The following is a 21,062-nucleotide window of genomic DNA, read 5'->3' as shown; positions in this document are numbered from 1 at the left end:
ACTAAAATCTAATGGTCTGGGTTGCCAGGTTTTCACAACAAAACCTGCCTGTTTGCTACTCAAAAGTAGCCCAATCGTGTAGCCCAAACTGCATTCCAGGGGGTAAAATCTGTGTTTCTGGCTGGTAAAATTCGTATTCCAGGGGTTAAATATCATGTCATTTGGGGTTGCTTCAACTCACGGACATAACCAGTGTTAAATGCAGACTTGGCAACACTGCTAATGAGTTTAGTTAAATTTGAATGCATTAATCAAGAATTTCTCTAAAATTTCCAAACTCATTATATTCTCCAAAGGAACCTGTTAACCTGTTAATATGAATTATATTAAAATTTGAACATGCAATACAGCCACAGATTTAACTACTTCTCCTAAAGAACACATTGTCTTTTCAATGTATGCAAGTTGTTATATTCTTTATGCAACTTGCATGCAAAGCAGACATGTTTATTTGTTTAAAGGAAATATAATTAATCCTTATTAAAGAGCAGTGAGTGATTTTCTCTGTCTTTTGTTGTTTGATTAATATTAAGGGCACAGACAGCAGCAGGTTTATTAGGCTGCTGTCACTTTAAGACTGAATGCACGGATCAAATACACTGATACACATCTGATATTCTCACAACTGTTTACGTTTTCTTAAGACATAACTGACTGTGTTTACATGAATACTCTCCAAAATGGACATTTTGACATAATGTTGTGTGTATTTATCCGTTCAGGCGTTAAAAGATGCAAAAGAGAACTTAATTCAGGACTCGTACGCTGTCTGAGAGGCGGCGTGCTCCGGGGGGGTGCGCACAGAAAACCGGACTGAATTGAGTTCTCTTTTGTGTCGTCACACTTTTTCAGATCTATCTATCCATATCCCTTTCTCCCATACGTTTACATTTTTGAACGTTTTATGAGAATGCAACAAGTTATGTCCCACCGAGTAGATCAGCACGTTTCAGTTCAAATGTGTGCATCTACAGCGCAGGACATCATTCTGACTGGATCTCTTCCCTCCCTAACATTTCCGTCTTGGTTTTATCCGTTGACAAAAATGTCAATAGATTTGGCATAGTTTTTGGCATTCAAAGCTGGATTTATTTAGTTATCGTCTCGTTTTCGAAATCGAAAATTATTCGTCAATGAAATTAACACTGTATGAAACAAGAGAGAGCGAGACTGCAGAGTGATTCGAGAGGCATGAAACTTGCACTAGTTTCAGTTGCGACATAAATATAGGAATATTATAATAAAGTAATGCAAAGTATAAAAGTATTCCAGAGAGCTGCATAATAATGTGCTATTTTGATGGTCTGTGGCACCAACACCACCAACATCTTGCAGACATGTTACCCCCTTTTTTTATTTATCACTTAATTTAATTAATAATCAGATTAACAGAAAATTGCATGTAAATGGTTTTCTTTATCAGTATTTCTGTCTTGTATTACAGTAGAAATCTAAACAAGAATCAGATACTTTATCAAGATCACAGAAAAATAAATCTTGAATTACATTTAATTCTTATTAAGTGTTATTTTAGTATTATTTATATACTAGTATATTTTTTAATATTTTAAATTAGCTTTTTTAATATTCAGCTTAGGTTTTAGTCGTGCTTTAGTCATTTCTATTAAAAAAAAAAAAAAAAAAAAAAACACAATGCAATTAATGTCTAATAAAGGTTGATTTAAAGCACTTAATTAAAAACATTTTCCCATTTTCTGCGACCTAATTTAAAGTGAGAACTATTTACAGTTATCAAAGTATAAAAACATGTTCTAACTCTTTACATGAGGTAATTAAACAATAATATAGTTAATTACAGCAACGATGAATGAACTCATCATTTGCATATAGCCTATTAATATATTAACAATGTAGAGACTACAATATATCAACTATGATAGTAACTATGATAACTATAATAGTTTGCAAATTATAAATATTTTATTATATTAAGGTGTAATAGTATACTTCTATTTTAGTTCTAGTAATCTTAGTACTTCAATTTAAATTTATTTCAGCTAGTTGCCAAGACAATATTTCTCAAGTTTGGGCTTTTCTTCTAATACTTGTATAGTTTAATTTATGTTTAGCTTTATTTCAATTACAGAAAACAGTTTTTGTTTCAATTTTAGTTAACAGTAACTACTCTGATCTTATTGTGCTTCTAAAAAAAATATGTTTACATGGATAAGACAAAAGCAGTGGTTAAGAAAAAGCTTGTAGTGTGAGAGTGCAGTGATCCAGACGGAAATGGCACGTACGAGTAAGTAATGAAAACAAAACATGTTTGTGTGAGCAGCTCTTAGTCGTTCCAGAGCCTCTTACCTGTGAAGCTTTTACAAGCATGAACCGGACACATATCAAAACCAGCCGTCACTGCCCTGCATGGCATTTCCTGTCCACCCGTTCCAACACATTCAGACTGGCTTTTGCTAACCTTGCTGAAAAAACACCCTAAGGTCATTTACTGGCCAGGCTGGTTTCCCATCCTGACCAGCTGACAAGTGCCCTCTAAATCCAGCAGACAGACCAACGTAACCAGCTCTGGGACGCCAACGGTTTCAGCTGCTTTTTTAAATCAGGGGATCATTATCGACCACCCTAATGAAGGTGCACACTTTGATTTTTTCATGTTTCTTCCCTGCCATCTCACGACACACAACCGTTCCCAGTCCTCGTTTAGCACCCTCTCTTTATCTCACCATCAGAGTAAGATGTGGGTGGCAAATTTGACATGGTTTCCTCTGCCCTTGACCCTCGGGTGGCTGGACCAGCTGCCACATCTGGGGCTCATCGATGGTGGCTGGGAATGTCAGCATGGAGCAGAGGCCAATCCAGAACACACACACACACACACACAAGTTCCCTGACAGACCATGTACGTCACGGCGCACAACCCCCCCCACCTCCGCATGAGCCTGGAAGAACGCACGTATGTGTCAGACTGCAGCTGAAGGGGGCTGGGGTTCGGGGCGCAGACGGAGAGCTTCACAACCCACCACAGCATAATGCTGCTCTGCCGCTCAAGAACATGATTTATTACATTCAAAACTGAGAGAGGATTTGAATGACATTCGTTTATTGTTTGAGAAGCAACAATCATTTGTTTTAAGATTAATCTATTTTATTATGAAATGATAAATATAAGTTTCACTCAGCTTCCACTGTAAACTCAAGTTCATTATCGTTATCGATAACAAACTTAAACCATAAAAATTCTGTACTTGAAACAAAATAAACGTTTCTTAATAAGCTGAAATAATGTTTTTTTTTTTTAACTTAAAACTTCTTTTATTGTTATCTAGCTTTATTGAAACACTTTACAATAAAGTTTAATTACTTAATGCATTAGTTTGCATAAACTAACTACGAGCAATATATTATTACAGCATGTTACCCTTTATGAAAAAAATACTCATTTCCATTGTTTCTACCTTCAGTTAAACTGCTAACAGTGATTGTAAATTAAATTGCCTAAATTATTACGCTATTAGCTAACTGCATTAAAATTTAGCTTTAAATTGTGATGTTGACATGCGTTCCCTGTAAAGCTGCTTTGAAACGATATGTATCGTGAAAAGCGCTATACAAATTTAATTGAATTGAAAAAAAAAGTAGTTTATTGTTAGTTCATGTTATCTAATGTTAATTATGAAACCTTATTGTAAAGTGTTAGCAACTAAATAAAAAGTAAAAACTATATAGACATAAAAAAGAACATATAAAAATAAAATCCAATTTTAAAAAAATAATATTTAAACACTTTAAAAACTACATTAAAAACTATAATAGCATATCAAAGACTAAAGTTCATCGTCTAAAGTAATTGAAGTCAGAAACGAGCTGTTATTTGAAAAATGTGTTCTAGAAGTTGTCTGAATGCATTAACAAATCCTGATCCACTGTATTATTACAGAATATGACCTAAACCAAATAAAGTGTATTCTTTCGCAAAAATGCAACCACAAAAAAGCAAGTGTTTTGAAATGAAGAGGGTGCAACAGATTCACCAGCAGGAACTCTTAACATTGTTAGAGCGTCACAATAAAACAAAATTTGCAACATTAAATATATCTAAAACCTCTATTAATTCTAAACGACAACCTTTTGCAAATCACCATCAGCCCTCATGCTTTAGTTAATATTTACTGACTGATGAACATTTTACAGTATGTGCACTTAAAGTGTACTTACCCAAGAAAGCACTGAGTAATATATGTTAATTACATGGACTTAGCATGGGTTAAGGTTACTTTCAGGCTAAGTACCTAGTAATTACTATAGTAATTACATTGCATGTAACAAGATGTGCTACTCTTTATTTTACAGTCCTGTTCCACATGCAAATACTGTGTACTTATATTAATTGCAATAACTGGGTAATAACTAGGTACAAACCCTGAACCTAACCCTAAACCTAAACTTAACCCATGTTTATAATAAAGTGCTAACAGGATAGTAAACTGTACTCTTCTAAATGTATATTCATGAGTCAAAGCTGATCATAAAATGCTCCCTCCCCTTCTTTTAGATAGTTCTTACATCTCTGTAATTAACTGATCTTAAACGCACACCTGTGCACACATTCATTTCCACCTGGCTTAAAAGGGCACAATTAGGCAGATGAACTATACTATTTGGTGGCAAATTTGTATATTTCGATTATTAATATATACTATGGATTGATCCTTGGTTTGTTGGTGTGTCCATAACGTTTACAACATGCTTTCCTTCGCTTTAACCTGGTACTCGTGTGACCAGGCCATTAAACATGGAAAGTGGAGTCATGGGAGGCACGGCCTTCAGCCTCAGCCTCGATAGGGGAACCTTGTTGTGAAAGTCTCGGAAACTCTCACCCTTATTTTTGCTGCAGAAACAGCAATCTTGTCCCAATCTTGCACGGTTGGCACTTCATTGACACTTTTCCCTAAAAGGGCTTAGATTAAAGGAAAGAATTTGGAAAACTGAAAAGCTCATTTGGAGATGTGGTTTTATAGCCATAAACTTTGCAGGGCAAAAAACAACATGCGTTGATAATTACGTCTTATAAAAAGGTAGGAGACACACATTTGCGAGCGCCACGACTGCAGGCCGGCCGGCCCCTGGAGGAGTTCCCCTCCTTCCATTTATTACCTTGGCACAGTTTTGGGTGTTGGGAATGCAAACAAGAACCTACTGAATTTGGGTTGTCCTTCATACATCTTAAAAGGCCACTGAGAATCTGAATTTGATTGTTTAGAATTGTTGGTTTTATTATTTTAATGACACCTGCTGCATTATTTAAAAATAAAATGGAATGTACAAAATTATTATTATTTTTTTCTTCACTTTATTTATAGGATTTTCCACAAATTACAAAATATCAAACACCCCCCACCCCAAACAAAAACAATTAGCAATTAGCTATCTACAGTACCAGTACGCAGGGAGTATACGTCTCCATATATTTGAGGAGAGATCCCCAAATTTTATAAAAGTTCTTGATAGAACCCCTCAGTGAGTATCTAATTCTTTCCAGTTTTCACAAAGTGAAAAACGTCATTAATCCACAAGGAATGAGTAGGTGGAGCAGATGACTTCCAATGCAATAAAATACTGCCTTGTACCTTGAACAGTGTACTGACAAGGGGAAGTGTACCAAACAGTGCTGTTACAGACACAGGTTTAATTGCTGTACCAACTATTTGAGACATTGTCGCAAATATTTCAGACCAATATCCATATAGAGTTGGGCAGAACCAAAACATATGTGCCAGGGTTGCAGGAGCCTGGCGACAGCGGTCACAGATAGGATCAACATCAGAGTAAATTTTGGAAAGTTTGACCTCAGTCCAATGAATACGATGAAGTATTTTACATTGGATCCAACCGTGTTTAGCACACACAGATGAGGAATGCACCCTGTATAAGATGCTTTCCCACAGTTCATCTGAGATGTCTTCTAATAAGTCCCTTATAATAATATAATATAATATAATAATCTCTTTACCAATACACATTGGTTCGAGTATTGAATCTATAGGAGTAGTAGAGGGGAGACTGAGGATACAAATTACGGATAAAACTGCGAACCTGCAAATATCGGAAGAAATTATTTCCGGGCGGTGAAAACTTATCTGAGAGCTGTTGAAAGGATGCAAAAACATCATCTATATATAAATCTTTAAACACTGACAAACCATATATTTCCCACTGAGTAAATGTCCTGTCCATCATTGATGGTGGGAAAGCAAAGTTTGATGCTATGGGGGCAGATATAGAAAATGTCTGTAATCCATAGTACAGCCTAAATTGTTTCCAGATTCGTACAGACGTTTTTACAATTAAATTTTTTGTATAGGGGGAGTGTGAACTATTAATTGGGGAGTATAGCAGGGCAGTCAATGTAGTAGGGATACATGAGGTTGCTTCTATAGCAAGCCACATAGGTGTGTATTGCAACTGGGACTGGTTTACCCGGTATTGAAAAACCCTGAAATTGGCAGCCCAGTAGTAGTGTCTAAAGTTGGGTAAGCCAATACCCCCCAAAGATTTTGGACGCTGAAGAAGCGTTTTACTAATCCTAGCAGTCTTTTTATTCCAAATAAACTCTGAAACTAACCTATCCAGTTTTTGAAAAAAGTATTGGGAAAGAAAAATGGGAATGCACTGGAACAAATAAACTTTGGAAGGGTATTCATTTTTACAGAATTAATTCTGCCAGCTAGGGACATGGGGAGCACAGACCATCGTTCAAAATCCTTCTGAACCTGAAGCAGTAAATTATCAAAATTGAATTTTTGAAATCTATTGGTTATACAAACCCCAAAATATTTAAAACTATGCTGTGCAATTTTAAATGGTAAAATATGCGAAGGGTATTTTTTGGCCGCTGCATTCAGTGGAAAGAATTCACTTTTGCTTAAATTAAGCTTATAACCAGAAATAAAACCAAATAATTTACAACATTAAGGACTGCAGGAACTGAAACAGAAAAATCTGAAATATAAAGAAGAATATCATCCGCATATAATGATACCTTTTGTTCAATACCTAGTCTAGTAACACCTTTTATTAATGGGTCAGATTTTAGAGTGATGGAAAGAGGCTCGATGGCAATAGCAAAAAGGAGTGGGCTTAGTGGGCATCCTTGATAGGTGGAACGGTAAAGATTGATTATTATTATTATTTGTCCTAACTGAAGCCTGGGGGGCAGAATACAAAAAGTTTAACCCATGAAATAAAATTTTCCCCAAAACCAAATTTCTTTAATGTATAGAAAAGGTATCCCCATTCTAACCGATCAAATGCTTTTTCAGCGTCTAATGATAGGACAGCTTCTGGCATAGAATGGGGATATGAATTATAAATAACATTACATAATCGCCTGATATTAAAAAATGAGTGCCTGCCCTTAATAAACCCTGTCTGGTCTGATGATATAATTGAAGGTAAAACGGATTCCAGACGCACCGCAAATAATTTTGATAAAAGTTTGAAGTCAACATTAAGCAAACTAATAGGATGATATGAAGAGCAGTCCAAAGGATCTTTATCTCTTTTTAGGATCAAGGAGATCGAGGCCTGATTAAGTGTTTGTGGGAGCTTTGATGACTTAAATGATTCATTGTACATATCTATTAATAGGGGGCCCAATTTGTCCACAAAAAAACAAAAAAAACAAAAAAAAAATTTTCAAAATCAGAGAGGTTGGCAGTTTGCTCAGTTGCATAAAGAGAAGTAAAATAATCTCTAAAATGATTATTAATTAATATGGGATCTGTTGTTGTGCCTGACGATGTTTTAATCTGGGGGATAAGATGGGAGGATGTTTCCTGCCGCAATTGGAGAGCCAACAACCTACCTGCTTTAACACCCTCTTCATAATACCTAGATCTAGTTCTGAGCAGTAAATTTTCCACAAAACTTGTTGAAAGAATATCAAACTCAGCCTGTAATAATTGACGTTCCTTATAAATATCTGAAGATGGTGTCACGGCATATATATTATCTAATTGAGTTATTTTCTGTGTTATCTCAGAACAACTCTTTTTATTTAACCTTACTTTATGGGAAATATATGAAATAATTTCCCTCCTAAGAAACGCCTTCAGAGCCTCCCAAAAAAAAGAGATGCAGATATCTCGGGACTGCTATTTGTGGATATGAAAAGATCTATTTGATTAGAGATAAATTCCAAAATTGAATCGACACAATGGGCGTGTGCCATCGAGCCCCTCAAAGTAAATATTCATGGTAACTGGTGCATGGTCCGATATTACAATAGCTTTATAATCGCATGATTCCACTGACAGGATAAGTCTGTTACCTATTAAAAAAAATAATCAATACGTGTAAATGTTTTATAAACATGTGAAAAGAAAGAAAATGCTTTACTATGTGGATTTAAAAAATGCCAAGGATCAGAAACAGCCAATTCCTCCATACAAGACTGAATAACGCGAGCAGATTTTGAGGGAGAATTATGTTTGAGAGAAGAACGATCAAGATCAGGATTAAGCCAACAATTAAAGTCCCCTCCCAAAACCATAAAACATGAAGAGGTGTCTGGCAGTGAGGAAAATAAACGTCTAAAGAACTTGTCATCATCCCAATTAGGGGCGTAAATGTTAACCAATAGAAGCGCAGTATTACCGATTCTCCATGAGACTATAACAAATCTGCCATTTGGATCTGTTTTTACATCTAAACATACAAAGGGTACTGATTTGTGTATAAGGATTGCTGTGCCTCTGGCTTTGCCCTGAAATGTGGAATGGTAAACTTGACCAACCCATCTTCTTTTTAATAACTGATGGTCTTTAGTTTTAAGATGAGTCTCTTGGAGACAAACAATGTGTGCCCCTAAGTGATGAAGGTGATGTAACACCTTACTACGTTTGACTGGTTCATTTACCCCTTTACAGTTCCAACTAACAAACCTTAATTTGTTACCTAGTGGTTGACAATTTTTCTTAGATTGTGACATATTTAAAGTGGAAGTTTTACATCAAGTATGCAAATTATAGTAATGGAAACATCTTGCAAAACACAGTAGATGGCTGACGCAAAAAAAAAAAAAAAAAGCAGCATCTCCCCAAACGAGATAGAGGTAACCCTTCCCTTAACATTAACTTATACAAACACACTGTGTCAACATTAATGCTACTTAACAAAACTTGCGTCAAGTTGCTTCAGAAAAGGTAACAGTATTTAAAGTGCAAATAAATATTCAAGCAAAATAGCATTTATGAAATCGTATCAAGTCCCATTCATAAGCATAGAATAGCTCAATAGGACAACCGTAGATGAGCCATAATGTTCAATTAAGTCGTAACCCCTAAGGGCGCATATTGCAGTCACGAGCCCTCAATAATGGGGGGCCAGTATCATAAATAAACATTATGATGTCCATCCGTGCTATTCAGGCCGATATTTGACCCATTCGTAAACTATATATCGTTACCTGAAGCTGCAGACTTCACATTTTTCTGAACGAAGTCCAGTGCGGCAGATGATTCCGTAAACTTGTGTGAAACTCCATCAGGTAGTGTGATCCTCAGCACCGCAGGAAAGAGCAAGCCAAACTTGACTCCAGGACATGAGTGGAGAACATGTTTAACATCTCTGAACGAGGCCCGCTTCTTAGCCACAGCCGTAGTGTAATCAGCGAAAATGGACAGCTTCTTTCCGTTGTAATGAAGAGGGGAGAGTTCCGCAGCCTTTTGAAGAATCTCAGTACGAACATGAAAGTAATGCACTCTAATAACGAGAGGGCGGGGAGGTTCTCTTTTTTTCGTTTTTTCGCGGAGTGTTCAAGTTCAGTTATACGGTCGCTATGATCTGACGAAGCTTGCTCCAGTTCTTTTATGGTACTAGTGTTGGCTTCGACCATCTGTTGCAAAGGTTCCATCCAGCCTTTAACATCTATTCGCACTGTAGCGATCTCCGAGCGCAAATCAGTAGATAATGAGTCAATTTTCTGACAAATCTCATTCTTGACAGAGTCCAACAATGTCTGGAGACAAGTGACATTCTCGGGTGAATTATCCACGGGGAGCACACTCACCGGGGACTCGTTAGCATGGCCTGAGGGGAGCGGGGCTTTACTGCGGCCTCCTTTACCGTCAGTTTTGGACCGAGACGACACCATGTTTACAGCTTATGATGAGGACAAAAGTAGTCCCCGTGTTTATGAGGTTAGTTTTAAGTCATGGAACAACTAAAAAGTGGTTGTGCTGTTCAATATATAAGTAAATCTGCTACCTTCTCCAGGAGCGATCGAAAACACGTCTTACAAGCACCTGCTTGCTTTAAAGTTGGTATGAAAAGGTCCAAAATTATTTTTTGAGGTTGTAAATAAAACAAAGATTATTGGAGCATGTTAATCAAGAATATACTTTTTATTCATACTTTTTTTGTACTTCAAAATGTCATGTTTAATGCAATATGTCACATGCTATTTCTTTGCAATAACTTGTGAAATTTACTAGTGATTCTGGAGTGAAAACGGAGTGAAATCCTACAACAAAATGTATTGAGTGTAGGTGCACAACAAGCTATGTGTTGAAACGCAATGTTTAGGGATTTGTTGACATTTCTAAACCATCCATATGATCATAAGTAAAAGTCATCAATGAGGCAAAGCTGATCCACTGACCTTGTAAGCTATAACATTAACATTATAACACGGGTTGCCAGATTGAGGATACGCAACAGGAATGAGTGCAATTGACAATGGAAGGCGACGAGCCTCACAATTTAAGTTGATGAGTTGAGTTATTCATGTTTTAATATAGCTCTGGTCATAGACCTATTCAGACGGATTCCAAGGCTTTTTAAATCAGGTAGAATCTGCTCTTACCCAGTTTGTTTGTTGGCCTCCATGGCTTCAATACTGTGTTTTTCACCAACTAGCAACCAGAGGGAGGTTCGAAATACTATTGGATAAATTGGCAGTGGGCAGGATCACACAAACCAAACCAAAAACAGACATTCCAACATGGAACGCACATTTCAAAGTAGAATAACTGGCTGTAGAATTGTATTCGGAGAAACAAGAATGTGAACTTAGCATGTTTCCAAAATATCTGCAAAAAATATTATGGTATTTTTATATTTAACTACATTAAAAAAAAAAATACATACAGCACCTTTAAAATGAAAACCTAACTTTTGACTCATTAAAAACCTCCCATCCTCAGCCAGAAAGGAATCTCCTCTTAAAAAAAAAGAAGAAAAAAAGAAGGCTCTCTCTTTCTTTGCCCTAATATGCCCACTGGCCTCCTTCCTCATGCCAGCAGCTTGTAGTGATTAGTAAAGCATCCTGCAGTGACCTTAGATGCTGTTTGACTCGCACCTTCAAAGTCCCTGAGAGGAATAATACACAGCCAGCCATCCAGAACATCTTAATACGCAAACCTTTCAGAGAACACGACGAGAGCCGGGATAAAGTGAGCAGGGCAGGGTGAGATAAGGAAGAGAAACAAACACACAAGCAGCAGGGAAGTGCCTCAGCTTCCTCTGCTTCAGGGTCATCGTGGCCAAAAGAGAGGATCGCCCAAAGAGAGACATACCTCATTGCAGGCATTGCTTGCAATGCTTTGTTTTTAGCGTGCTTGTCGAGAATCTATGTATTTATCTCTGCATTATGTAGCTGTTGGGGCTTGGCAGATGTGGTCACTATGAAATGTCACTGTATGAAAAGAAGCAGACTTGCAGAAAAGACAAAAAATAATAGCATTCACGTTTAGAACGACAAGAGGATCAGTAGATGGAGAAATTTCGGGAGTATCACTCCTATCGCGATTATTCAGGTTGCACGCAAAGATAAACACAGTGTCAGTGTAGTCCAATTCATGAACAAGTGACTCATTTTCACTTACATTACTGCTTTGAATCAGTCTGACGAATCCTTCGCTGAATTAACTCACTGAATTGTTCAGAGCAGTTCCTGAGTCTGACCCAAGTAACTGCAATTTATCATTACTCTCAATTTCGAAATGCGCTTGAACTGATGCTGTCGAACACAAGCCAGAAATGATCACACTGGGTGAATGACCTCAAGGAATTATGTGTATATCTAGATTAACCATGCATTATATATATATATATAGTCACCAAACAGGCTATCCGAAGTGTGAAAGTTGGTGGAGAGGCTTCAGAAGTAAAAAGAGAGAAAAAAATTTGCATGTGTTATAGGTTAGCTATTAACTTCATGAGCACTATGCCACTTTGTAACACATTCCCACCATTCTGGGGTGCATTTTTTAAAAGCATTGTTAGTCATTTATGGTCGCAAGATCCCATGTTACTAAACTTTGGTGTTTCCCAAAACAAGCTGTGGTTAGAAGGATAGTTTCTTGTTAAGAAGACATATGGACCTAAATAGGTCATGCTCTTGGGTACAATAATGCACAAGACGTCATTAACAACAGTCCTATTTTGTTGAACCAACATGGATCAAACGACGGAGGTGCGACCATGATATTATGGTTTCGGGAAACGGTCGTGACCAACTAGTTTGTTTCTACAAAGATGCATTGTATTATGGTGATTAAGCAGTGAGTTATGTTGTTGCACAGGAAACAAACCGGAGCACCTAGGTGCTCACATAGACTTTCACGCAGATCTGGAATGAGATAGACTTGGACCTGCTGATTTATTGCCCAAAGTTTTACCTCCTGAGCCACTGTTGGCATGTAAAGCTGGGGTTTCCAAGAAAAGTAGAGAAAATGCTTTAAATCAATGCTATAAATCAAGCATTCTTACCTAGCACTGATTTGAAATAACGAGCTGTTGTTTTAACCCGGCATATGTAGAGTGAAACATTTGGTTAAATGGCTAAATAAACACCTTACTCCGTACACAGACCCTGCAGATATCTCTGTTAATGCCTTTTCTAATGAAATTTCCCTAATTCGATCAATTCTTCCAAACCTCAGATTGTGTTGTACTGCAATTTCCTCTATAAATCCTAAACATATTGGTCTTCCCGATTTCAGTCACTCTCTAAAAAAAAATTCAACTGATTTTTTTTTTTTTTTTTTCCTCACAACCCTCAAGAAATCCTCGTCTGTTCTTGAGATAAATGAAAATCAGGTGGTGAGGTCACAAAAGTTCTTGGTTGGGATGACTAGGAGCCAATTTCAAGGGACAACAAACAGTCGCATACTATCTCAAGTGATTATCTCATCAAAATACTCCAGGAATGGCGCAGAGAAGTTAAGTGCAATTTGAAATCAGAGGCTCATAACAAAGCAGGCCACCGCTTATCTGTGCACTAACGCGTGAACTCCATTGATCTGCACTTGTGTTTGTGGCCCTGACCAGGAAATGTATGAATGAGTTTGGGAATTTAAACAGATAAAGCTAAAATGGTGCAAATATAGGACACAATGGGGGGGAATGGATGTGGTTACAGTCCCGGAGACAACAGTCAGATGACCGACAGTAGAACTCAGATGATAGCTGCTGAATTTCCCCTCATCACATCCAACTCTGGCAATCCATCAATCACAATATGATTGCTTCTTTCAGAGTCATTTTCTGCAGTTCTTCCCTAAACCCTGCCTATTTCCAGGGACAGGATGTTTTGCAAAACCCTGCTGATATAATTTGCTTCAAGGACTGCCAGGACGCTGAACAAGGCTCAGGATTCCAGGTGATTCTCATATCATTTGCAGCTTTCCCAACATCAGACACAGACTCAAGTCTTTTGAGTCCAGAATTTTGGTTTTCAAGGATTATAAGTAGGCACTTTGGCTTTCAAGTTCCCAAAAGCCACTGGATTATCTAAAATGAGAAATATTTACAACAAAGTCTCTCAAATAACTATCTAACACGTGCATGACATCAGGAGCGAGTGACTAACTTCAGACCATCTCCGGCTACACAAAGCAAACTGATACTGTTACAATGCAATGCAACGCAACCGAAAAGCTCTAGCTCATCAAAAGATGACTTTATCTCGTCCCATCCTGCTGTCGTTCGCCTGCCAAGTGTGTGACATACTATCAGAAGGAAGGAGGCACCAGCAGTCTGGCTTATAGCTGCAGAACAATTTAACCTTCTATCAACACTGGCACATGGTCAACTCCCGCTAAGATCCCTGTCTGCTCAATGACGTAGGCTGAAACTCCCAAAAAGATAGACTGGATTCAATGAATCATCGCTCTTCAAGCATATGCCAAATATTTAAGACAATGACAGTGCCCAGAGCTGCCTAGCTAACCAGACAGCACAACAATGACAAAGCAAAAGGGAAATGACCCTGGATGAGGAGTGACTTTGAGAGTAAACCGAGCAATAACTGAAAAACCTGCTCTCACATAAAAGCTAATGCCATCGCTTCAGACGAATGAAAATTCGGAATATTGTAGCTGCTCATATAAAACGTCAAATACATTTTGACTGGCTGTGGACATTTCACTTTCAGTGTGGACAATGCGCTTCAGTGTCATCGAACATAATTTACATTTCAGTAATATGGAATAGTCGACGTTTACTAGTGGTCAATCTCGATCACGTGACACCTTAAACAGAGATCCAGTGAGAAGCTCTTGAATTTGCCACTGAATTCTTTGTTACAAAGACAGAACAGCTGGGTGACCACCCAAACGTGAAGCAAATCTATTCAAAGTTCGTAAAAAATAAAAACAAGCAAACAAAAGTGAATTAGGTGCATTTCCATCAAGTTGTTCGAGTGGACGACGGTGGTGTTGGTAACCTAGTAAATTAAACACCATCAGCGGATTAGTCGATTAGTCACGTGGGTTAAACATTCACTACATCACAATTTATTCTTCAAACGCATTTCCATCTCCCATTATTTACATTTACTCTCTTTTGCACAAGTCAAAGAGCACATCAAGTGAGCTCAAAAAAGTTTTTTGCAAATTAAGGATTTTTTGGCGAAATTTGGCGTTTCCATCACTTGTTTCTGATGCAATACTTCAAAAGGCACATAAAAACAGAGTGATGACTAGGGCTGGGTATCGAATTCGATACTTTTTAGGTACCGGCCGAATTGCCTCGATACTATCGAGTATCGAAAAGTGTCTTGTCATCCGGTACCAAATTTCGATACCTCAAAACGGAGCCGGGGAGAGGGGGCAGAAAAATGCTGTCGCTGTCTAGTTGAGCGATGTAATAACGTTGCACTACATTGTTATTTATATCTAAATATATGATACTATGCGCGTGAGAGAGACCTTGAGTACGAGAGAGCGAGTGAATCAACGGTTTCACTTTCAGTTCATCTCTGAAAAGGACAGGTGGTTGCCCACTGAAGCTAAGCAGGGCTGAGCCTGGTTAGTACCTGGATGGGAGACCTCCTGGGAAAACTAGGTTGCTGCTGGAAGAGGTGTTAGTGAGGCCAGCAGGGGGTGCTCACCCTGTGGTCTGTGTGGGTCCTAATGCCCCAGTATAGTGATGGGGACACTATACTGACAAAAAGCACCATCCTTCGGATGAGACGTTAAACCGAGTTCCTGACTCTCTGTGGTCATTAAAAATCCCAGGATGTCCTTCGAAAAGAGTAGGGGTGTAACCCTGACATCCTGGCCAAACTTGCCCATTGGCCTCTGTCCATCATGGCCTCCTAATCATCCCCATACACTGATTGGCTTCATCACTCTGTCTCCTCTCCACCAATAAGCTGGTGTGTGGTGGGCGTTCTGGCGCAATATGGCTGCCGTCGCATCATCCAGGTGGATGCTGCACATTGGTGGTGGTTGAGGAGATTCCCCCTTCAATATGTAAAGCGCCTTGAGTGCCCAGAAAAGCGCTATATAAATGTAAGGAATTAGGTGAGAGTACCAGCTGTTTATGCGAGCATCCGGTTCGTTACAATCACTCCAGATACTGTGAACAGCAAAACAGAAGTGGCCCACTGCCTGCACAAACAGCGGGACGCGCAATGTTTTTTAGACTAGTTAAGGACAGGTACAACACACGGCATCTAATACATTTGTACAACAATTGTATTAGGGCTGCATGATATTGGAAAAAACTGTCATTGTGATATTTTGTTATTCTGCGATATATATTGCGATATGAAAAAAAAAAAAAAAAAAAAAAAAAAATCACCAGATTGACTCTATTTGGAAAGAATTAATCATTCTAGGATAATTGGGGTGATTAAATATGCTAATACAACAGGTGAGTGAATACACATAGAAAATAATGGAACAAATTACAAGCATAGATAAATATAATAGAACAAAGATGCAAATGAAATAAATAGTGCTTTGTATATTTCAGGTAAATCTAACAGTATTTAGGTAAGCCTACAGAAATTGAATAATGAAATGTAAAATAACAGTGCACGATATTCACTGTATAAATTAAATATAATTAACCCGTGTTAAAACTACAAATATGAATTTTCTCTTTGTCTTTTGTTGTTTGATTAACAAGCAGCAGGAATATAAACTTTCATTGTATGATGGTAAAACTTTGCAGATAATCCAAGAATCACGTGGTGTCTGGTCCGTACTGATTAACAATCCCTGTACTTGACATTGCACATTCTGCAATGTGCAAATCGCAATATCAATGTTAAAAGGATATATCATGCAGCCCTAAAATGTATGGATACTGTGGAAGACATATCGCTGCTGTCTGAATATTCAAATTTTACGCTTTAAAAATGAGGTATTTATACTTTTTACATATGTTACTGTTGTTAATGAAAGTAAATTTACATCTGTGCCCCAATGTAAGCTCTTGTGCAATATTATCAATAACTGCACTTATTTATTATATGCAATTAATAATTTTATGATTCTAAAATAATCACCGTCTGTAGAGTTCAATTGGCTCTGGTGCCATTGCTCTGTTTAGGGTTTGAACTGAAAGCGAAAAATAATGCAGCATCACAGCAAAATCCAATGATGTCTGATATTTAATATACAGCTGTGTGGATGTGAAACCAGAAACCAAGCAATTGTTAAAATGTGCTGTCAGTTGTTGTGGCTTGTTAGGACAAAAAGATAGATGGATGAGATAGGATTTATATCTTGTCACTTTATGCCATTTCCATCATTTTAAATATTAAACGAATGTTTGCTGTCACTTTATAAGCACAGGAATTCCAGTGTGTGGAATCTTGGCATTCACACTTTATTTTAGCACAATGCTGAAAATGACACCGCCAAATCTTAGGCTAACGAAAGCCCGTTGAAAACAAGACGTCTGCTGTACAAGAGAAGCTTATCAAACACTGCTTTAAAATGGTGACAATTGTGAGTTAAATATTTACTGTAAATGTTTTAACAGGATTTCAAGATACACGTTCTTTCCTTTAAAAAAATAAAAATAAAAAAAAAATATATTATATTATTTTGGCTCTTCTAGAAGTTAAACATGAAAAAGTATGACTTGTAAACTGACTGATCACAGATTGTTTTTACAAGTGGTTTAGGGGCAGATTTATCTTATATAGATGATAACATAATAATAGACAAGTGTGGAAAAAACTCGTCCAACTCACTCAACTGCTATCCAGTTCATGTGGGAATGTGAAAAAGTGTATCAAACAAAACTGCAAATAGATTGCATGCCACTAACCTGGCAGACACGGGTAAATCCAGGGATTAGTTTCTCAGAAGTGGTCATCGTAACAACGTGATACTTTGTAAACACAACAAGCATTCCAGGCGCACTGATAAATAACAGTCTGAGAAATTATGTATAGGCAGCCAATCAGATTAGAGCTTGCCAGAACGTGAATGCTGTTTTTGTGTGCAATAAGTGTCAGACGGTTAGTGAGTAACATCTGGTATCTCATACTTGTCAGTAGCCATTTTCGTCCAAATCTGTGAATTTAACTTACTGTATGTGCAAAATTGGACTGTCACATAGAACATTTGCGAATAAAGCAGCGTTTCCATCCAGCGATTCGAAGAGAACAAAATCGCCCCTTGCTGATGAACTGCTGCCTTTCAGAACGCAGTCATGTAAGTCAGTTCTGGAAGGTAATTTTACCACTTTGATGACAGACTTTGGCTCAGGCATTTCAGAATGACCGAAAAACATTTCAAATGCTGTGCAATGAGATGTCCCATAAAAATAGGTGGATGGAAACATAGTGACTTTCGCCTCTAAATTGATTGTGAGGTTTTGATGTGAGATATGCATGACATGAAATGTATAAATGAAAAACTGCTGAGAGAAATTAGTCACCTTCTTAGTCTTGACAGTGGAATGACAGCAGTCACCTCCATCGTAGTTGCAGTAGGCTCTGTTGTTGATGGCGTCACAGTAATTGTCACCCATGAAAGGCTGAGACAAAAACAGAGAGAGAAACTCAGAGCACCACTAACATGAGAAATGGAGAGATCTACTGTAGGATGAATTTGGGTTGATTAGGACACTTCATCTCAAATGACAAACAGTGTCCCAATCAACCTGAGTTCACCCCTATAGGATGAACACAGCTGTTATCAGCCTAAATATATTCAATGCTTCACTGCTTCTGCGTGTGTCCTAAGTACGGCTGTGGGTTCAAGTAAGGCCTAGTGGGTCATCTTCTCCAACAGCCAACATTTTGAAGAAAAAGTGAGCTTGAACTCAAAGCTTGAGACTTTACACTTCAAACTAGAACATATGTCTGCCAGTGGGGTAAGAAAAATAAACAAGTAAAAAAGGAAAACTATATTATTTTTCTTACTCCAGTTGCAGATATATATATTTTTTCTTGTTTTAAGCATAGCCACTTTTTTTCTTCTTTAGAAAACAAGACTTAATATCTTAAGTGATTTTGCTTCTCAAGTTTGATATAAGAATGTTTGTAAAACAAGAAAGGATGAAAAAATATATATACTAAGGAAGAAAATAATTTTATATTCTGTTAATCGACAGCATGCAGACGTATTTTATCTTCATCCAAAGTGACCAAAGTTGTAGTTAACCCAGGATATTTCTTTAAAATGGGATGTCTTTACACTCTGACAACACATTTTATAATATTTACATGATTATCATATTAACAAGATCATGACAAGCTCACACACTTGTCCTAAACTCTACATGTATTTGTGAATGCTAAGAGTCAAGAATCAGATAATTTGTCCTTAATAGAAAGTTTACCAGTTTAGGCTAATCTGTGCTTGGCTAGAACTTCACAGGATAGATAAAAGCCAATTTCTGGCACATAAGAAAAAAAAATGCCTTAGAAAATCATAATTATAACATAAATCATATTTATGACTTTAAAAAGTAAAAATTATGAGATACTAAGTCATGATAATGAGATCAAAACAAACAAACAAAAAAATCTGTCACGTCATAATTATGACAAAAAGTCTAATTTATGATCTAGAAAGTCAAAATGATGATATACTAAGTCAGAATTATAAGATAAAAAGTCTAAATTATGAGAAACTAAGTCAGAATTACGTGATTAAAAGTCAAGAAAAATGACATTGTAATATCAAAATTATGATACTAAATTAAAATTATGAGATAAAAATCTGAAATTCTGTAATAAGTCAACTATGACAAGTCAAAATTGAGATACTTAGTCAATTATGAGATAAAGTCAAAATTATGAGATACTAAGTCAGAATTATGCGATAAATAGTAAAAAATTATGACATACTGTAGTGTCAAAATTATGTTACTAAATCAAAATTATGAGATAAAAAGCAAAAATTCGATCATAAGTCATAATTATGACAAAAAAATTGAAAGTCATAATTATGAAGAAAGTCGAAATTATGAGATACTAAGTCAGAATTATGAGCTAGAAAGTCAAAATGATGAGATACTAAGTAAATTATGGAATACACATTACGACAGTAAGTCATAATTATGACATAGCTGAATTTACGAGATACTAACATACTAAGTCAGAATTATGACAAAAACTCAAAATGATGAAATAGTAAGTCATAATTGAGATACAAATTCAAAATTAAGATAGACAGTAAGTCAATTATGTGTTTGAAATTGGCTTCCATAAGTTAATGGACTTCTTCCAAAGTGAACCTTTTCATTGGAAGATCCTTTCTTATCAAACAAGAACGTATGGTGTAGGTGAGAATTACTAAACATTTGTAGAGATCCGTACTACAAACAGACTGCAAGTGACAGGTTTCCACAAGCATAGAGGGGAAAACAGAGACAGGAAGAGCACCGTACATCACAGTACATGTACTGACTTTAGTGTAGAGTTCCTCTACATCTTCATCTTCATAAATCTTCTTGGGCCTCTGCAAATGGAGGTCAAGGCAAGAGTGTCGCCAGTGAGGGAGGGAAGACACAGGATAGAGAGCCATTTAAGAGGATTTGGACGGATGTCTTACCTCGCATCCCTTTATGCAGCGCAGGACTTCCGGATGAGGGTACCACTTCAGGCCCATGGTGCAGACTATGAGCTGAAGAGAGGCACGAAACAAAGAGGCTTTCAGAAAGACTAGAAGAACATGCAATTTTGGTGTACCACTGTCATCTGTAGAGATGCTTTACACAGTTACTGAACTGAATAGAATCAACACTGAACTGAAACTGAATTGAGCTGAATAACAACACTATTATCTTGCGTTTCAGCTGAATTAATCTGTCTTATATTTGAAGTTTGCATCCTGAAAGGGATAGTTCACCAAAAATGAAAATTCTGTCATCATTTACTCTCCTCAAGTAGTTCCAAACCTGTATGAGTTTCTTCAAAAGATATTTTGAAGAATGAGGGTAAAGGGCCCCACTGACTTCAATACTCAATGAAGTTCATAGCCGAAATTCTATGGAAGTCAATGGCTTGACTTGAGGAGAGTAAATGATGACAGAATTTTCATTTTTGGGTGGCCTATCCCTTATGTTACTCTTCTGTTTATTACAGTGAAGCTGCTTTGAAACAATTTCTATTGATAAAGCGCATTAAAAATAAAGGTGACTTGACTTAGGGCTGTGCAATTAATCGTATTTTCGATTTCAATTCCGATTTTGGCTATCCTCGTAAATGCAGTCGGTTCTGTCTTAAGTGTACACTGAGAAAGCGTGCGTGTGTATTGCTGCCTTCACGTGCTATCGGAAATTTGATAATTACCGCTTCTGAAGTCGTGATTATGAGCTCATCGCAT

At 37.1% G+C, this 21,062-nt stretch overlaps 1 protein-coding gene across 1 annotated transcript in view; it reads right to left on the bottom strand.

Annotated features, from left to right (window-relative positions):
• Window positions 1–21,062, bottom strand: part of pappaa (pregnancy-associated plasma protein A, pappalysin 1a) — a 113,164-nt gene that overhangs the window by 2,650 nt on the left and 89,452 nt on the right. The window contains exons 21-22 of the mRNA XM_048189493.1: window positions 20,289–20,360; window positions 18,166–18,264 (exon numbers count right to left, since the gene is read on the bottom strand). Of these exons, the coding sequence (XP_048045450.1) occupies window positions 18,166–18,264; window positions 20,289–20,360 (171 nt within the window). The remainder of the gene's footprint in view (window positions 1–18,165; window positions 18,265–20,288; window positions 20,361–21,062) is intronic.

Source organism: Megalobrama amblycephala, linkage group LG4 (genome assembly GCF_018812025.1).
Source record: "Megalobrama amblycephala isolate DHTTF-2021 linkage group LG4, ASM1881202v1, whole genome shotgun sequence".
Taxonomy (NCBI): domain Eukaryota; kingdom Metazoa; phylum Chordata; class Actinopteri; order Cypriniformes; family Xenocyprididae; genus Megalobrama; species Megalobrama amblycephala.
The sequence above is the reverse complement of the archived record's forward strand: the minus strand, read 5'-3'. Positions and strand labels throughout refer to the sequence as shown.